At 38.9% G+C, this 19522-nt stretch overlaps 2 protein-coding genes and 1 long non-coding RNA gene across 6 annotated transcripts in view; 2 read left to right on the forward strand and 1 right to left on the reverse strand.

Annotated features, from left to right (window-relative positions):
- Window positions 1-174, reverse strand: part of AREL1 (apoptosis resistant E3 ubiquitin protein ligase 1) — a 37621-nt gene extending 37447 nt beyond the window's left edge. For 2 of the 4 annotated variants that reach the window (XM_036012184.1, XM_036012177.1), the window contains exon 1: window positions 8-146. The gene's annotated coding sequence lies outside the window, so the exon portion shown is untranslated. Of the gene's footprint in view, window positions 1-7 lie in introns of all 4 variants that reach the window. The other 2 variants (XM_028506140.2, XM_028506141.2) reach the window with 2 other exon arrangements.
- Window positions 155-18830, forward strand: FCF1 (FCF1 rRNA-processing protein). The gene is made up of 8 exons (XM_028506142.2): window positions 155-274; window positions 578-645; window positions 1852-1923; window positions 2498-2646; window positions 9397-9469; window positions 15128-15215; window positions 16855-16949; window positions 17674-18830. The coding sequence occupies exons 1-8, from the start codon at window positions 272-274 to the stop codon at window positions 17720-17722; spliced, it is 597 nt and encodes a 198-aa protein (XP_028361943.1). The 5' UTR covers window positions 155-271; the 3' UTR covers window positions 17723-18830.
- Window positions 10789-12675, forward strand: LOC118497538. Its single transcript, XR_004900059.1, has 2 exons — window positions 10789-11413; window positions 11449-12675. It is a non-coding gene; the product is annotated as an uncharacterized LOC118497538 (long non-coding RNA).
- Window positions 18831-19522: the final 692 nt, after the last annotated feature.

Here is a 19522-nt window from a genome sequence, read left to right on the forward strand (position 1 = left end):
AGGTTACCAGAGCTGAAGGCTGCAGCGCGGTGACGTCCCAGTTCTGCTGCCCTGACAGGCAGCAGCAAACCACGGTAGAAGACCTGCCCTCGACCCTCCCGACTGGAGATCCAAGTACAGATCTCTGCCTGGGACGCGAACCGGCTCCAGGCTTTTACGTTTCCCAAGGCGACTTCCGCTTCCGGGCTATCCTTTGCCGGAAGTAGTGTAGGGGTGACGCAAAAGTGTCGCGCAATGGTAAATCCGGAAGAAACAAGAGTGCGGCGTGATCATGGTGAGAGAGGAGGGTTGGAGAAGGACCTTGTTCAGGCTATATTTTGGGCGAAAACTCAGAGAGTCAGCCGCTGGCCACATTTCCTCCACATTTCCTTATTTCCATTCCAATCCTAACTCTTAAAGTGCTCCAGGCGGGGCCCGCTATGCTCTAGCGAGTAGGCAGAGGGCTGGGTTAGGGCTGAAAGGATCTGGAGGTGGGTTTTCGAGGGAAGAAGGGAAAGGAGTGGACAGAAGAAATGGAGGAACTCAAGAACATGAGATGTATTTTCTACTTTTTTAACCCTAAAATTTCTCTTTCAAGGGGAAGCAAAAGAAAACAAGGAAATATGCGACCATGAAGCGAATGCTTAGTCTGAGAGATCAGAGGCTGTGAGTGTCCGGAATCAACTGGGCTCATAGGCTGCCCAGAGATACAAAAGTCACGAGGGGATAAGTAGCAAAACTTGTTGTTTTGTATTCACTTTTAATATTATTGTGTCTTCGACTTACACAGTATGAGATAGTCCAGTGTGTACCATCCGCACAGCCGCTGAGTTGAGTACACTGGTGAATGGAATGGGAATCGAACATCTAAGTGTTCACCTTGTTCACCGTTTTTGGTTTTTTTTTTTGTACTTTATCTACCGTATCGTATTTAAGCTTCGTAATAGTTATGTGAAGTGAGTAGGATTATCTTTATGTTCCTGTCGTTAGACTCCCCCATTCCACGGGAAAAAAATGTTACAAGTGTTGGAAGAAGGTGAGGTCAGATACCATGTTTGCCTTGTGTCTCCAGCGCCTGACGTTCAAATATTTTGGGAAGAAAGAATGGGAAACGTCTAAATGACTTCGTTTTGTAAATCTCACAGTGGGAGAAGAGTAGAACGGTATTTCCTATTATAAGAAGGACTTCAAAGGCTCCCCTGCTTCGGTGAAGAATGGACAAAGTTATTTCATAAGGACTGGCCTTCATTGTGTTTAAGAGCTCAGTGCAATGGAACTGTCCTCAGTGTCTCCACAGTTACTGGATTGTATGAAAATACAGCCTTTAGTCTGTGTTTTATTTGTAGTGTTTGGGAAGTTTGCCCATTGAAAGTATTTCATTTCTAGTTAAAGGTTAAATACTGTGTATATATTGTTACATTTTAACCCTTTATAAAAGACATGTAGAGGTTCCTTCCCTCTCCCTAATGTTGAAGCATCTGAGTCCTCAGAAGATAAATGTCAGCCTTTTTACCCAAGCAGTGGGTAGAAAGGCTGACGTTTTGATACTTGATGAGAGCTTCTGACCAAGAAAGAAATGATAGTATAACTAACATCTGTTTATCCATTGGTAATTTTTGAGTTATTGCTAGAGATTTTTTAACTTGTGTCTAATGAATTAATTATGTTAATTTCGGGCTACTTCCCACAGTTATTTGTAGTAAAAAAATATGTATATTTATGTTAATGTAAAAAAGTATGCTCATATTAATGTAAAGCAGTTACAAGATAAGATTTCCTCTGAAGACAAAAGAAACTTTTAATTTTGAATGAGATTATAACTGCTATTGTTTTTTCTTATTTTCTGCATTTAATTTGCTTCTTCTTTCCTAGTAAAGAAAAGGATAGGTTAAAACCTAAAAAGAAAGAAAAGAAAGATCCTAGTGCACTCAAGGAGAGAGAAGTGTGAGTAATCCACATTTTCAAGTTTTCCTTTAAAACACTCTAAAACCATACACCTTGTAGAAATCCAGGCTTTCCTGAACTGATTTGCTCAGTCATTTGTAAGCCTACAACTATGCAAACAAAAATGATATTAATGCATGTATATCAACTAGAATGGTCCTAAGGCTTTTGAATTTCATAGGCCAGTAAATTTTTCCCTAAAATGAGTTTATTTAAGCCAAACTAATTACAAATGCTGGAAAGCAGGGTCTGAAATGCTCTTAATTACCATTGTTTCACACACAGTCGTTTCAGAAAAGAGAAAATGCATCATCAAAAAAATAGTAAGGCTGTATCTTCAGCATAAAGGTTATTCCTTTTAAGTAAACACATTTAACTTTATGAAACTTCTTCACATATTTCTTACTTTTTCTCATTTTTCCTTAGAATGGTGATGGATAAATCACAGGGTTTATTTCCAAGAACAAGAAAGGAGCTTAATCTATGGCAAACTGTTCCAAGTAGAATCTTGTTTTTATTGATACCAAACTATCAATGTACATATTACTTTGTGTTTTGTTTCTTTTTCTTTCAGTCCCCAATACTCTTCCTGCTTATTCTTCCAATATAACACACAGCTGGGCCCACCTTACCACATCCTGGTTGATACCAACTTTATCAACTTCTCCATCAAGGCTAAATTGGACTTAGTGCAGTCAATGATGGACTGTCTCTATGCCAAGTGTGAGTATCATACTTTTACATTTCTGTGACATTCGTACAGAAATAATCATATTTGTCCGATTACATGAAAAGAGGGGAATGAGGTTCTAGTTAATTTAAATGCTGGGCTTTTAATGTGCTTACCATAGCAATGAACATTTTCAATGAGTTGAAATACAATGCAGACTTGACTGGGAATGATTAAACTTTCACAATTCAGAAAACACTTAGTGTTCTTGGGTCATTGGCATCAATTTTGAACATAGGGAAATTTTTTTCAGAATAAATGAAAACTTACTCTATTTCTCAGTGTATATATTCTTTTACATTGTGGAGAAAGCTATAGTGTAGAAAAGCTAAATAAGACATTTCGTCATTTACAATCACAGAACCAAAAGTGATGATGGTCACTGATTCCTAGTTTATCTAGTTTGGTATTTATTTGTACCACAAAGGATCTGGGTAGTTTGTTTATACCTAGTCATGCAGTTTACCATCAATACCCCTTATGTATTTGGATGTCCCTTCCTTCAAATGATCTTCCCTCACTTTCATGAGTAGGAAAAAGAAAATTTAGGCCAAGTACAGGGAATAACTTCCTAATAGTGAGATCTGTTGCATTTTGTAGTGGGTTTACATTCATAATATTGGGTTGGCCAAATGTTCATAGGATTTTTTCTGTACGATGGCTCTAGTAGAGCTTAGTTGTCTTTAAATTCATTTGAAACAGTTTTGTTAGATTGTATTGTGATTGCTGTCATATCAGTGTGCATTTTAAAAAACTTCCCAAATTGGTGAATTTTTGTGTAGTCATTTTAATATTGAAGATGGAAGAAAATATGCAACATTTTCGGCATATTATGCTTTATTAGTTCAAGAAAGGTAAAAGCAACCGAAATGCAAAAAAGATTTGTGCAGTGTATGGAGAAGGTGCTGTGGCTGATCAAATGTGTCAAAATTGGTTTGCGAAGTTTTATGCGGGAAATCTCTCACTGGACAGTGCTCCACGATTGGGTAGACCAGTTGAAGTTGATAGTGATAAAATTAAGACATTGATTGAGAATAATCAATGGTCTACCATGTGGGAGATAGCCAACATTTTCAAAATATCTAAATCAATTAATGTTACTGATAAAAATGAAAAATGCATCTTTTATTTTACGGAAAAAAATTAAACATACTTTTTGGCCAACCCAATGTTTTCCAGGCATCTAGTTAAAGATACAAATGAAAATTAAACTTATACTTTGCTATAAAGAATAAATTACCATACTCAGAGGAAAATTTTTGCACCTCCTTCTTTAATATTTAAAAGATACTGTATTATGAACAACATAATAGTCTTATAGAGTGATGGTAACAAATGTTTATTGATTTATTAAAATCAGCAGGATGGTGTAAGAGTATAATAGGTTAGAGAGCTAAATTCTTTAAATGTCTAAAATTAATGAATAGAAAGAGGGACTGCATAAGTTACCACATTAACAGGACGGTAACCACCAAGTGATAAAACAGCTAATAGAGTAAAATATTGTAGTTATCTCTTAAGGATCAGAATTGGTGGTATGGGAAAGTTTCAGAGGATTATTACTTGTTCGTATAGACCTTTCTGTATTTCTTTTTAAAGCCATGTACATGTAATACTTTAAATTTTTTTAAAGATTTTATTTATTTATTTGAAGGGGCGGGGGGAGAGAGAGAGAGAGAAAGAGAAACATCAATGTGCGGTTGTTGGGGGCTATGGCCTGCAACCCAGGAATGTACCCTAGCTGGGAATCGAACCTGGGACACTTTGGTTCCCAGTCCGTGCTCAATCCACTGAGATACGCCAGCCAGGGCTAAAGTTTTAAAAAATCTCTTAGGAATAATGAAGCTTAGTCTGAAGTTGGGGTACTGTCATGCCTGTAGAGGTGGACTGGCGAGGAAAGACAGTGAACTCGGTAGACGTGTCGTATTCCCATGGTGTTTCTCATAGTTGTCCTAGCTGCTTCTCCTGCTTCTCAGGAATGCTGTGACCTACTTAGAAATGAGATGGACCAAGGGTTCAAACATGTCCCCTTGGGGGTGAATTGTTTCCTTGACACCATAGCCCCACCCCTATTATCTAGGTGATGATTGTTTAGGATAGCTTTTAGCCCTGTAGTTAGGCTTTCTCCGGATATGGATACTTTTAGAGTACAGCTATAATGCCTTTTCTGAAAACAAGCTTATTAAGGAGAACACCACTTTCTGCAGTCTCTTGTGCAACGTACAGTACATAATACCTCAAAGTAAAGGCTAAGGAGACATTTTAAGTGCAAACTCAGTTACTTAGGAGATTAATGTAACTGTTTTAACCTCTGCTTACTTAATTTTTCTTCACTTGGCCTCTATTCCTAGAGGGAGGCCTTTATCTTCTTGCCTTTAAGATGCCTCATTGATGTTTTCAAAGCTCCCAGTATATTCCATTTCCATCAGATACTCCAACAAGGAGAAATAGTGAGCTTCCCATCAGCTTTCTTTTCTGCTCCTGAGTGCTCTTCTCTGTTACTTTGTGTTGCTTTATAAGATCCTCCTGGGCCCACTTCCCTACCCCAGATGCAAGCCTTGCTTGTTTTGCTGCTGCATGGCCCTGAAATTGATCTTCTCAGGGCCTGCATTGCTCTCTGGTTCCATGATGATCTGATCTTACTGACTTTATACCTTTATTTTACAACTGCTCTTTCTTCTGGGCGTTGTTTTTGATTTCAAGTTTCTTAACTCTTGTCTGCTTTCAAAAGTATTAATGTACTTGAAAGCACAGCATTAAAAAAATCAAAGTTCCCTATAATGTCTTACCTCAGAGAGGGGCAATTTTTAAAAAATTCATAAATAATCTCTCCAGGATGAAAGTTAGTTTTGTTTCTTTTATTAATAAAAATGAATCACATTAATTATTATTTATGTGCTTTTTTAAAACTACTTTGAGATATACTTCACATAGTATACAACATACCTATTTAAAGTATACAGTTCTATGGTTTGTAGTGTGTTCATAGTTGGTCTTTAAGACGTTTTCACTAATCCAAAACAATGTCCAAACCCTTTAGCCATCACCCTTCAACTCTTCCCTTCCCCGCCATCCCTAGCAGCCATGAATTTGTTTTCTGTCTGTGTAGATTTGCCTATTCTGGACACTTCATTAACGTGGGATCAAAATATTTGGTCCTCTCTCACTTAGCATAGCATTCTCAGAGTTATCTATGGTAAAGCATATATCAATTCTTTTTATGACCAAATAAGATTCTATTGTATGGATAGATGACATGTTACTTATTCATTTCTGCTTACTATTTATGTTGAAAAACTATATTATGAATGTTTTTCTGTCAATATTTATAGATGTGCCTCATTCCTTTTTAAGTTATATAGTCTTCTATTATTTATAATTTTATTTATTTATTTATTTATTTATTTTTAGAGGGGAAGGAAGGAGAAAGAGAACAGAAACATCAGTGTGTGGTTGCCTTTCATGCACCCACTACTGGGGACCTGGCCCATAACCCGGGCATGTGCCCTGGCTGGGAATTGAACCGGTGACCCTTTGGTTCACAGACGGGCACTCAATCCACTGAGCTACACCAGCCAAGGCCTATTGTTTATAATTAAAAAAAAACAACAACAATATTTTGCTAGACATTTGGAGGCCCTGTGATAAACAAGGCTTCAGTGAATTGGTGAATATGCCTGTGTTAGAGTGAAATATTCAAGATACATTTTCTAGAGCTATATTGCAATATCAAGGGGCATGTATATTTTTTAATTCTAATAGGTATTGCAAAATTGCCCTCAAATAGTTATATGATTTTATACACCTACTAACTTTGTTTGAAAATACCTGTTTCCGACTTCCGGCAAGATGGAGGAATAGGTGGACGCACCGCACCTCCTCAACACAACCAAGATCAGAACAGCAATAATTTACAGATAGAATAACACCCAGAACTGATAGAAGATTTATCTGAATGGAAGTTGGACAGCCAAGAAGTTGAAGTAGACCCGTACATCCAGACTGGTAGGAGACAACGAGCTGGGCGGGCGCGGGGCTGGCGCGGGTCGGCGGCGCGCGGAGGTCGGGGAAAACTTGGCGCAAAATCAGCGCGACAGCGATCCGGTGCGCAAGAACACAGCGGTGGTCCCGGTACGCAAGCTGCTGCTGGCGGACCCAGTGAGGCAGCGATTGTGGACCAGGGCAGAGCTCGCAGCCCAGGATCCAAGAAGGGACTGAGATCCCAGGAAAACGGAACTACCGCCATTGTTCCCTCCCGTCCCAGCTCCTGCCCCCGCCCCCACATATAACGTCACAATCTAGCGACTGGGGTGCCCAGCCCCAGTCAACACCTAAGGCTCCAGCCCCCACCCTAACAGGAGCGACCAAACCGAAGAAAAAAAAAAAAGGAGAGACAGGGAGAGATATGTTTCCAACAGAACAGATCAGTCCCCCAGGACTCATCCTTTTGAGCGACCAAGAAATAGCCAATCTATCAGATGCACAGTTCAAAACACTGGTGATCAGAAAGCTCACGGAATTGGTTGATTTTGGGCGCAAATTAGATGAAAAGATGCAGGTTACCATAAAAGAGATGCAGGAAGATACACAGAGGAGAGGCAATAGTGAAGGGAAGGAAACTGGGTCTCAAAACAATACAGTGGACCAGAAGGAAAAAAGAATCAACCAAGCAGGAAAGCATGATGAAATAAGAATTCAAAAAAATGAGGAGAAGCTTAAGAGCATCCAGGACATCTTTAAATGTTCCAACATCCAAATTATAGGGGTACCAGAAGGGGAAGGGGAAAAGCAACAAATTGAGCACGTATTTGAACAAATAATAAAGGAGAACTTCCCCAATCTGGCAAAGGAAATAGTCTTCCACGAAATCCAGGAAGCTCAGAGAGCCCCAAAGAAGTTGGACCCAAGAAGAAACACACCAAGGCACATCATAATTACATTAGCCAAGATTAAAACGAAGGAGAGAATCCTAGAAGCAGCAAGAGATAAGGGGACAGTGACCTACAAAGGAGTTCTCATCAGACTGTCAGCTGATTTCTCAAAAGAGACCTTACAGGCAAGAAGGGGCTGGAAAGAAATATTCCAAGTCATGAAAGACAAGGACCTACATCCCAGATTGCTCTATCCAGCAAAGCTCTCATTTAGAATGGAAGGGCAGATAAAGTGCTTCTCAGATAAGGTCAAGTTAAAGGAGTTCATCACCACCAAGCCCTTATTTTATGAAATGCTAAAGGGACTTATCTAAGAAAAGAAGATAAAGAAAAAACATGTGTAGTAAATGGACAGCAAACTCACAGTTATTAACAACCACACCTAAAGCAAAACCGAAAGAAACTAAGTAAACAACTAGAACAGGAACAGAACCACAGAAATGGAGGTCACATGGAGGGTTAGCAACAGGGGGGTGGGAGGAGGAGAGAGGGGGAAAAGGTATAGAGAATAAGTAGCATAGAATGTAGGTTGAAAATAGATAGGGGGAGGGCAAGAATAGTATGGGAAATGTAGAAGCTAAAGAACTCGTAAGTATGACACATGGACATGAACTAAAGGGGGGGAATGTGGGTGGGAGAGGGGGTACAGGGTGGAGGGGAGAGAAGGGGGGAATGGGACAACTGTAATAGCATAATCAATAAAATATATTTAAAAAAAGAAAAAAAAAAAAAAAAGAAAATACCTGTTTCCCAGCCTTGGCTGGCGTAGCTCAGTGGATTGAGCGTGGCTGCAAACCAAAGTGTTGCAGGTTCAATTCTCAGTCAGGGTACATGCCTGGGTTGCAGGCCATGACCTCCAGCAACCGCACATTGATGGTTCTCTCTCTTTCTCTCTCTTTCTCCCTCCCTTCCCTCTCTAAAAATAAATAAATAAAATCTTTAAAAGAAAATACCTGTTTCCCTAATATTGGGTATTTTTGTCTGTTGAATCTGCCACTCCAACAGATAGAAAATGAAATCTTGTTTCCATTAATATCTCCTTATAATAAGATTGAGCCTCTTTATGCTCACTGACCATTTGTATGTCTTCTCTGAACTGAAATGTTACATGGTGGTTAAGAACCCCATCTGTACTCGGACAGTTTTGGTTCAAATCTCATCTTCACCCTTTGCTGTCTGGGTACTTCTTTGTGCCTCAGATTCCGCATCTATAAAATGGGGGAAAGAATAATAATCACATTGCCTGATAGGAATCCTTCTGAAGATTAAATGAAACAATCCTTGTACAGTGCTTAGCATAATGTCTAGAAAATAGCACATAGTTTTAAGCTATTATAAACTCCTAATATACTAAGGAAATTAGCCCTTTGAGAAATGTAGAAATATATTTCCCAATTTTATTTATACTTCACTTTAATATGTCTTTTAGTTTGATGGTTGCAAAGAGAAGTTTTATACTTTTATGTGATCAAATTTACATTTTTGTGTAATTTTAGGTTTCTTTTGGTTCACATTTAAATTTTTTTCATCTAGAATTGATGTAATATGTAAAATAATGATGGGGATCCAGATTAAGTTTTTCTCTATGACAGATACTTCATGGAATCTGTGGTGCGGGGTTGGAACAGTTCACTAGTTTCTTTATAAATAGGGATTTTATTCCCTCCAGTTCTTATTCATTTCAGTGTGCTTATTCTGCTTTATCCAGAAGTCTCATGGGTCTTTTTAAGGTTCTCAACAGGATATAATGCAGAGAGAGTAAAGTCAATTTCTTCACAAGTTCTTTTACTAACATGTATTTTTTCCTGGCAGGTATACCCTGTATAACTGACTGTGTGATGGCTGAAATTGAGAAATTGGGGCAGAAGTATCGAGTGGCTCTAAGGTAGGAGGGAGCTGGTCAGTCTAGATTTGTTCTAGATCGGTATACTGAAGGTTCTTTTGACTTCATCTGTTTACTGTCCAAAGATTTCTTGGCTGATGAGAGTAAATAAAAATATAAAACTAGTTAACTATGGTCAAGAACACAGACAATTGAAGTTCAGAGATTTTTAAGCTGCGGCCTTTTAAAAAATTAAATGTATTGGTTAGTAACGTTGTGTGTCTCTGGTGTGCAACTTTATAATACATCTGTGTCCTCCATTGTGTGCTCGCCACCCAGGGTCTGGTCTCCCCGGGCACATGTGTTTGATGCCCTTTGCTCTCTCCATCCTCCCCCAGCCCCTCTCCTCTGGTAACCACCGTACTGTTGTGTGTGTCTGTTTTGTTTATTCACTTGTCGCTCTCTGTTTCATATCCCACATATGAGTGAAATCATATGGTTCTTGTCCTTGTCTGCCTTGTTTCACTTAGTGCAGTACTCTCAACATCTATCATTGATGTTTTTGCAAAAGGCAGTATTTTCACCTTTTTTATGGCTGAGTATTCCATTATATGTGTGTATGTGCCATATCTTCTTATCTAACCAGCTGTTGAAGAACACTTAGGATATTTCTTTTTTTCTTTCTTTTTTTCTGTTTTCAGGTTTTCAGTTGAGTTTAATAGGCTGTTTCTGTGTCTTGGCTGTTCTGAATGATAAGCTGAAGCTTCTTCAACTAACTTAGTCATATTGATCTTCTGGGCCACCTCTTATGTTTCTCTAGATTTTCAGTTAGAAATTGTCTTTCTGTTAGTTTATCTAGACATCTCCATCAGAATCTCACAGTTAAAGAATGCACATTCTCAGTTTTGAGTTTACTCTAGAAAGTACCCTTGAGTTTAGAGTAGCAGTTCCCCGAGTATGGTCCTGGACCCCTAGAAATCTCAGAGACCTTTGCAGGGAGTTTGGGAAACTTTTCATAATAATACAAGACACTGCCTTTGTCAGTGCACTGACATTTGTACTGGCGGCAGAAGTGCTGGCTCAGTGCCTTAGTACAAATCAAGGCAATGAGCCCAAATAATGCTAGTAGTCTTCATACTCTTCACTGCCAACCACTGACAGTTAAAAAAAAAAAAAAAAAGCCAGAGTCATTTAAGAATGTTCCTGATGAGCCCTGGCTGGTGTGGCTCAGTGGTTGAGTGCCAGCCTGCGAATCAAAGGGGCACTGGATCAATTTCCAGTCGGGGCACATGCCTGGGTTGCAGGCCAGGTCCCCACTAGGGAACACACAAGAGGCAGCCACACATTGTTTCCCTCTGTTTCTCCCTCCCTTCCCCTCTAAAAATAAATAAATAGAATCTTTTAAAAAAAAATGTTCTTGATGAAACGGTGAAATTTGTTCATTGTATTAACTCTCAATCCTGGAGAACACGTCAGTGTCCTTTGTGATAAGGTGAAGCACAGCTAGGGCGCCTCTGCTGACGACGGGGTGAAGGTCATCTCAGCGAGAAGCATCTGTGTGCTTGTTTGAGTTGTGGGCCGAGCCAGCTGCTTTTTCACGGGCTGTAATTTTTATCCGAAGAACAACAGACAAACACTGATTTTTCAGATTTTGGTATTTAGCAAATACTTTCTCAGAAATGCAGTGAACCTGTCACTCTAAGGAAAACAACTTACCGTATTAGTTACCAATGATAAAATTCAAGTTTTCAAGTTAAAGTTAGAGTTTTGGAAAATCATGAGCTTACCACCTTCCCGATACTAAAGACCTTTTTGTTGACACCAGTGAAGATACTAAGTATGAGTATTTTGATACTGTATAATATAATGAAATGTGTCAATATTTGGAAGATCGATGTAACTCAGTGAATCACTATTTCCAAATGATCCATACATGATGTTACAAAATTAGGCATGGATAAAAGACTCATTCAAAGTGCAAGGTACACCTGTGGACTTTGTGTGTGTGTGTGTGTGTGTGTGTGTGTGTGTGCTTTATAGAGGTGTGGTTTACATACTGTAAAATTGGCCAAGTTTAATTGTGTCATTTGATGGCTCTGGCAAATGTATACAGTCATGAAACCATCATCATAGGTGTGAATTAGAGCATCCCGTCACACCAGAAATATGATTCCATTTATATGAAATTCTAGAAAAGGCAAAACTGTAGTAATAGAGTGCAGATCAGTGGTTACCTGCAGCTGAGGATGGAAACGGGACACAGGGAACATTTTGTAGTGATGGAAATGTTTGGTATCTTGATTGTAGGGGTAGTGACATGGATATATGTATTTATCAAAACTCATTGAATTTTATATTTATAATCAGTGAGTTTTATTATATTTTATTCATACCTAATACAGCTAATTTTTAAAGGCAAATAAAGGGGACCCAAATGTATGAGTGGTAGCATTGTTTAGATCAGTAGTAGGAAAGTGATTAACTGTTACAATAAAATATTGATTATCCCTGTGGGAAAAATTTAAATTGTATCTTTATCTCACTTCTTTCATAAAAACCAATTCCAGGTAGATTAAGTGTCTAAACTTTTACAGAAAATACAGAGAGTACCTTAGTGATTTTAGAGTAGGCAGGGATTTGTTAAGAAATACAAACCATAATGGAATCCAATCAATTTGACCCTATTGAAATTGAATACTTCTCTGTAACAAAAGACACCATAAACATAGTGAAAAGATAAGCCACAGATATTAGTAACAATTATAATCAACAAAGGGTTTATTTTAAAATGCATCTAAAAACTACAGGCCTATAAGACAAAGAGAGAATCCTTAAAATCACAATGAAATTACCGTTTCATACTGAAAAGATCAGCAAGAATTAAAGTATTCTTGACAATACCAAAATAGTTGAGACTGTGGAGCAATGGGAATTCTCACACCTGGTTGCTAACTGGATGTAAACTGGGCAGTCATTTTGGAGAGCAGTTTGGTAATGTCTGACAGAAACGAGGTTGTCCATACCCTTGCAGCACTGTGTCTTCCAACTTGGGGACACAACCGTTAGGTTACAAAGTCTACATAATGGTTCACAGCAAGTGTTTTTTTAATGAAGTACAGACTGAACTAAACATAAAATACCAGCACACACTGCATGTAGCACAGGTTGGGTACTGTGTCACAGAACTTTTTTTACTTTTGTGTGTGTGTGTGTGTTTATATGTACTTGCTGTGTGCCTGGTAAAATGTGTTTCATACTGTAGGTCTGGTAAAAAAAAAAAACAAAGCAGGGGAGGGTGGCTGCCATAGCGAAGCTCACATGTACTTATTGGAGACAATTACTGGAATTTTCTTACATGTATAGTAGCAAACAATGTCAAGCAGCTAAAAGATCTATTAAGATAATGAATAAATTGTGGAATGTTCATGAATTAAATACACAGAAATAAAAATGAATGAAGTAGAGGCATATGTCAATGTGGATAAACCACAAAGACAATGTAAAAAGAGAAAGCAAGCACATATGTGGAACATATAATTTATGTAAAGTTTAAAAACATGCAAACTTGGCCCTGGCTGGGTAGCTCAGTTGTTCAGAACATCATCCTGATATACGAAGGTTGCAGGTTCAATCCCCAATCAGGGCACATACAAGAATCAACCAATGAATGCATAAATAAGTGGAACAGCAACTCTCTTTCTCTCTCTCAAATCAATAAATTGTTTTCAAAATGTTTAATGCAAGCTACATTGTTTACAGGCACATATATACATAATCTCATATACACAGTAAAATTTGTGTGGGACTGATAAGTACTTGCAGAGAGGTAAAAGGAGACTGAGAATGGAGAGGAGGCTTCTTTTTATTTGTAATATTTAACTCACTGGTGGGTACAGTTCCTCATTCCTTATACTTTTTTTACATACTTGAAATACTTTGAATGAAAAGGGGTAAAGAGGCAATTATTTAAAAATAATTTAAAAATAAACAATGGGAGGGGAGAAAATAGAAGCAGCAAGTGGAAGCACCAAGTTTGGCTGTGAAGAAAAGCAGAGACGTGGGGTGTTAACTGGAAGGGCTGGTATAAGTAGAAGATTTTTTTTTCTTTTTTAAAATGGATGAAGTACTGAGGCCTGTTGGTGTGTTTCCGGGAAAGAGCGGTGGGAAGGAGGAGATCAGTGGTTCCAGCAGTGAAGGGAGAACTAGAGCGAAGGCCTAGACTGTCGCCTGCCTCACCTCTCAGCAGTCAGTCTGCCTGTCTTGCAGTGTGTCCTGTTCCGTCTTCCTCCGACAAAGCTTTGCTTGCGTCCCCTGTCCTGGAGGAGGCTTGAATGACTCCCCGTCACCTGTGTCACAGAGCTCTCGCTCCTCAGCCTGGCATCGGAGACCCCTCTTCCCAGCCTGTCCTCTGCCTGCCTCTCCAGCCCCATCTCACTTTCCTCCGTGTGAACACCTTCCCCCTCTTCCCTGAACACACCCGAACCGTTTCACAGATGGCTGGTGCCCCGTTTGGAACGTGCCTGCCTTCATTTTGCCTGGAACATTCTTTTATCTTCATTTTATTTTTATCTCCATGTAACTTTTTTCAAATTTACCCAGCCCACATTGACCTAGCTCTGAACTGCTGCGGTGTGGGATATTCTTGCTGCACGTGGTACCTGTGTGCTGCCTTGTATTTTTATTCCTTTAGTGACTCATCGCCATTGTGTAATTGAGTGCGGCTCTGGGGATCTCGGGCCTGGGTTTTTCTATTTCTGATTTGTGTGAAACTAATACGTGTTTGATTTGCTAATGGCAAACAGTATGAACATATATATCCAGGATGGGGCAAAATAGGTTTACAGTTGTGAGTATGCAAAAAGAGTTTATTCTTGCATCATTATTTATTATTGTATTCTTTTCCATACAAATAACTGTAAGCCTACTTTTGCCATACCCTGTAATTCCCCCTCCATAGTCACACTTTGTTCACATTCTCCTATCCTAAGATTGACAATTGAAAATGATTAGTATATACTTAATATGTATTTTTCCAGGCAAATGCAAATCTAGAGAAAGAAGCAGAGAAAAGATTTGAATTTTCTTAATTGAATGGTGGATAATTCAGTGACCTGATTGTTTATTAGACAACTTATTATATTTGAACAATTAAAGTTTAAAAAAGTAAATAAAATAAATAAAATTTTAAAAAATTTAATTTTTTTAACCCTGCCTCATTTTTTTTAATAGGATAGGAGCACCAAAATGTATTAACTTTTCCCTTATTGATGAATATTCAGATTATTTCCAGTTTTTCACTATTATGAACTATGCTGCAGTGGCCAGCCTTGTGCCTATATTCTTGTACATATGTGTAAGAAAACTTCCTAAAAATGAATTGGTTGGCTTAAAATTGATTTGGCTTTAAACCCTGGATTTTCCAGCTGTATTACTTGAAACAAATTACTTCATCTCTGAATCTGCTACTTCATCTGTAAAATGGAAATATAATAATTCAGGGTTTCATGAACATTACATGACCTAAGACACACCAGCTGGCAGTCAGGAAGTTTTAATTCCCTTTCATATCAGTTGTCTTTCCATTTAGGAGGTCAGCTTCGTGAGGAGTGGGGTGCCTTCAAATCTACACGTAGATCGTGTTACTCTTACTTCGCTGAGTGCATCTGAGAAAGTTATCCAGTTGCCAGAATGTTTTCCTTAATCCGTCTCTGTAACCCTTAGGATCGCCAAGGATCCAAGATTTGAACGATTACCGTGCACGCACAAAGGAACCTATGCAGACGACTGCTTAGTCCAGAGAGTGACTCAGGTATCGTTTACTTTGGGCTTTTAAAAAAGAAAAGATAAGCTATTTTCTCCTGAATGTTTATGGTCAGAAAAGGATCTAGGGATATAAGTGGTAAAAAAAAAATTGCAGAGAATCCCTTTATAGGAAGCGGAGATGTCCTCATTTACTTGAGAATGTGGACTGGAAACGTATACTCTAACTGTAATGGAAAGATCAGGGGTGGGGAGGAGACATGGGTTTCAAATACCAGCACCTGAATTTGTTAGGTGTGTGATTTGGGGCACTTACTGATTCCTGATTCTATAAATCTTCTCTATAAAATGATTAAAGTGAGTGAGTGTGGACAGTAATACAGTTGACCCTTGAACAATGCCAGGGTTAGGGGCTCTGACCCCTGCACGGTCAAAAATCTCTGTTATAACTTTTGACTCCCCCAAAACTTAAGTTGTCCCTTGGTCTCCGTGGGGGATTGGGTCCAGGACCCCCTGTGGATACCAAACTCTGTGGATGCTCAGGTCCCCTGTATAAACGGTGTGAATCGATGCACACGGTCTGCTGTCCGCATCTGCAAACTCCCAAGCACAGAACAAAAACAGTACAGGTATTTACTGAAAAAAAAACAAAACAAAACAAAACAAAAAAAACGCACATACAAGTGGACCTAAGCAATTAAAACCCTGGTTGTTCAAGGGTCAACTTGTATGAGATTTCGCCTCCCTGTGAATCTAAAATACAGTTCTATTTGTTTACTCCCCCATGAAGGAATTTTGTTCCTCCCTACCATGCCTAACCCAGGTGTAGTTCTCAGCTACATCTAAGTCTCCCAGGTGCTGTCTCTCAGGGACCCTGGAATCGGTGGGGTTTTGATCCTTGTCAAGCACCACAAGAACATCTGCTACTAGTTGCGCTTACAAGAGCCTCTCTCTGCTGAGGATCATCATCTTCACTGGGTGACCACACTGCCAGCCCTTTAGCTACTCCATCTCATGGGCATGGCCAGTATTTCCCTTAATTTCCTACCGCACAGCTGACATCAGCCTACAGCGCTTTATAAAACTCAACAGGAGATTTGGTGTGATGGAAGCAAAGTACAGCACACGCTCGCTCCCAGCTGGCAGCTGCATGTTATTTCTGTCAGGGTTGCTAGGCTCAGACTTGTCCTGGGGATCCTGTTCTGGCTTCATGGCCAGGAAGGTAGCCTGCCTTCACCACGGGAGGCCTCAGTAGCCTTGCGATCCTGGGAAAGGCAAAGGCTGTGCCCTCCAACGTAAGCACTTACTATGCCTTTGCCTCGAGTCCTTCTGGGCATTTTCCCAAAAGCAAGGAATTGTCTGCCTCAGATGTGAAAGTCCCTTCCACTTTGGAGACAAAAAATGGTGTGCAGCTTAGCTTTTCTATCTGCAACCCCTATCCCCCCACCGCTAAGATTCTTAGAGCTACATTCAGTTCAGGCAGCTTATTAATATGTTTTATAAATGTGAGCTCCTAGATCATAGTATCTACTCAGCAAATTACTATAACCTTGCCTTTGCTATTTACTGTGAAAATGAATGAATTCTTCACACTGGCCAGTGGTTGTGCCATTATAGTATCACTAAGTAGATGTGTCATTATAGTATCACTAAGTAGACTCAGTCACCTTGGTGTGTGTTTCTTACAGCACAAGTGTTACATTGTGGCCACAGTTGACCGGGACCTTAAACGAAGAATCAGGAAGATCCCTGGAGTTCCCATCATGTACATTTCTAATCATAGGTGAGAACTTCCTCTTGGGGAAGTGCTTCACAGTACGTAGTTGATATCAATTAAAAAATGAGGTCAGGTTATAGAAGAGTTTCAAAGAGATTTGTTGCATCAAATGTTTATATAGTTGTATTTGAAGAAATGAGACAAAAGAACAAGGGCAAAAGATAAAGCTAGGATTTAGGAATGAGGCAGACATTCACGTTGTTACAATATGATTACCAGAAGAAAGAGAGCAATGTGTTGCTTTAAACATAAAGCAGTAATTTAAATCAAGCCAATCTTTTTTGGCCAAAAGTTTTCCTTTTAAAGCCTAGCACATGTGATTAGCCCCCCTCTGGGAAACTAAAAGCTTATTAAAAAAAAAAAAAAAGCTGTTCTTTATCCTTCTTGGATGTTCCCATGTCAGCACAACGTCTTCACACTGCTGTTGCCCAGCCCTTCAGCCTGAGGAGAACACAGTGCAGAGGGAAGGACATGGGCTGAGGAGTCGGGCTTGCCTGGGCTCGGTGCCTGGCTTGCCCAGTTGTGACCTTTCTGACTTTGAAGAATAAAGAAAATGTATTCTGGTCAGCGTTCTGCTGTATATCACTCATTGTGGTAGCCCTTTAAAATATTCCCACTGACAGAAAGGACTCAGAGCGAGGGTGAGAGCCCTGCCGTCAGTCAAGGGTGGGTTTTCAGGTGGGTACTGGACCCACCTTTCTTACCAGTGTTAACTTTCTGTCCCGATCAGGTACAACATTGAGCGGATGCCAGATGATTATGGAGCCCCTCGGTTCTAATGCTGAACGGATGGAGTTCCTCTGCTTTCCTTCAACTAACTTTCTCTGTTGCCAGTTTGTTAAACGTGCTACAGAACGCCTTGTTATTGCTCCTCCACTCACCCACTTGCTCTGTTACGTGCTAAGTGTGATTAAATACACTCACTTTTTCATGTTGCTTTAAAAATGGTATTTTCTATCATTTTAATATTTGTTACATCTTTTTATAAATCTGATGATTGCTCACAGCTTTGATGGTTGTTATTTTATATTGATCTACTCAACAAATATTTATTAAGGTTATACTTGGTACATGATAAGATACAATCCTGTCCTCAAGATACTCATATTACAGTGGGAAAGAGAACCATGTAGATGAATAAATGCAGTAAAATACCGGTGCTAAGGTACAAGTATGAGGGAATAGACACATGAGAGGAAAGAATGATTTCTTTCTACTCAGTTGGGATAGGGAGGGAGGAAAGGCTCGAGGTGTGATGTTTGAATTAATAAATAAATAGAAATAATAGAAATAAACAGAAATAAAATAAATAGAAATAAACAGGTGCTTGCCCAGTAAATGATGTGAAAAAAATGAGGCACAGGAGACATGAACAAAAGCACGGACTCAGATGTTACATGGAATGAGTGTGTTTTGCTGTGCAGGCAACTGCCGGAAGATTTTTATAACTAGAACACAGTGGGGAGTTGTCTGTGCCCGCATCTGAGACTCCAGAGGTGTGAGGAGGGGGTACAGGCGACTTACGTCACTTGCTAACAGGTTTGGACTTGATCTTGAGGTCAATGGGGAGTTATTAAAATTTTAATTAGGGCACATAACATGATCAGAATAGCTGTTTTAAGTGATCACAAGGTAGTGTAGGAATGGACAAATCACTGAAACAATAGAGAGTCCATAAATCCCTGTATATTTTTGTCAGTTTGATGTATTTTAAAGGTTGTATTTCAAACCCACAGAAAAAGAAGATTGTATGAGAAGGCCAAATAGTGTGGAGTCATTCTACCAGGGTTAGAATCCTGATTTTACCAGTTAAAATCTATAGAAATTGGGCAAACTATATAACCATTTGGTGCCTTCCTTGCTACCTCTTAAAAATATTTTGAAAAACATGGTTTTGTTTAATCCTCAAAACAATCCAGATGAGATAGGATTAAATTGAACAAAATAAGAGTTGTTCAATAAATATTAGTAGTTACGTTATAAATGCAAGTTGACTATTCATTTGAAAAACTTTGGATTCCTACTCTGTATCCTTTATGTGAATACATTTCAACTGTTCAAATAACAACTTTTTTTTTAAGCTATGGAAATATTAGGAAAACATGAAAAATATGTGTAACCTTTGGATAGAATTCTCAAATAAAATGCATGTAAAAACCATAAAAGAAAATATTGAGCCCTGGCCTACTGCTCAGTTGGTTGAAGCATTGTCCCAATACACCAAGGTTGCAGGTTCTGTCCCCAGTCAGGACACATAAAAGAATCAACCAATAAATGCACTAATAAGTGTGACAACAAATTGATCTCTCTCTCTTTCAAATAAATAAGTTGCATTTCAAAACACTAACAATGACCAAAAAAAAAATTAAGAAAACAATTCAGTTTACTAGAGCATCAAAAAGGATAAAATACTTAGGAGTAAACCCTAAAGAGGTTAAAGACAATGAAAATTTATAAAACATTGCTAGAGAAAATCAAAGAAGATGCAAAGAAATGGAAAGACATTCAGTGCATGTATACTGAAATCAATATTGTTAAAATGTCCATGCTACCCAAAGCTATCTACTGGTTCTGTCCAT

The sequence above is a fragment of the Phyllostomus discolor genome, chromosome 1 (genome assembly GCF_004126475.2).
Source record: "Phyllostomus discolor isolate MPI-MPIP mPhyDis1 chromosome 1, mPhyDis1.pri.v3, whole genome shotgun sequence".
NCBI classification, from domain to species: domain Eukaryota; kingdom Metazoa; phylum Chordata; class Mammalia; order Chiroptera; family Phyllostomidae; genus Phyllostomus; species Phyllostomus discolor.

What these genes read in the sequence shown, in the direction of transcription:
- FCF1 (XM_028506142.2), top strand. An exon ending in GCACTCAAGGAGAGAGAAGT is followed by an intron (nt 1,924 to 2,497) that starts GTGAGTAATCCA and finishes TTTTTCTTTCAG; the next exon opens with TCCCCAATACTCTTCCTGCT. An exon ending in TAGTCCAGAGAGTGACTCAG is followed by an intron (nt 15,216 to 16,854) that starts GTATCGTTTACT and finishes TGTTTCTTACAG; the next exon opens with CACAAGTGTTACATTGTGGC.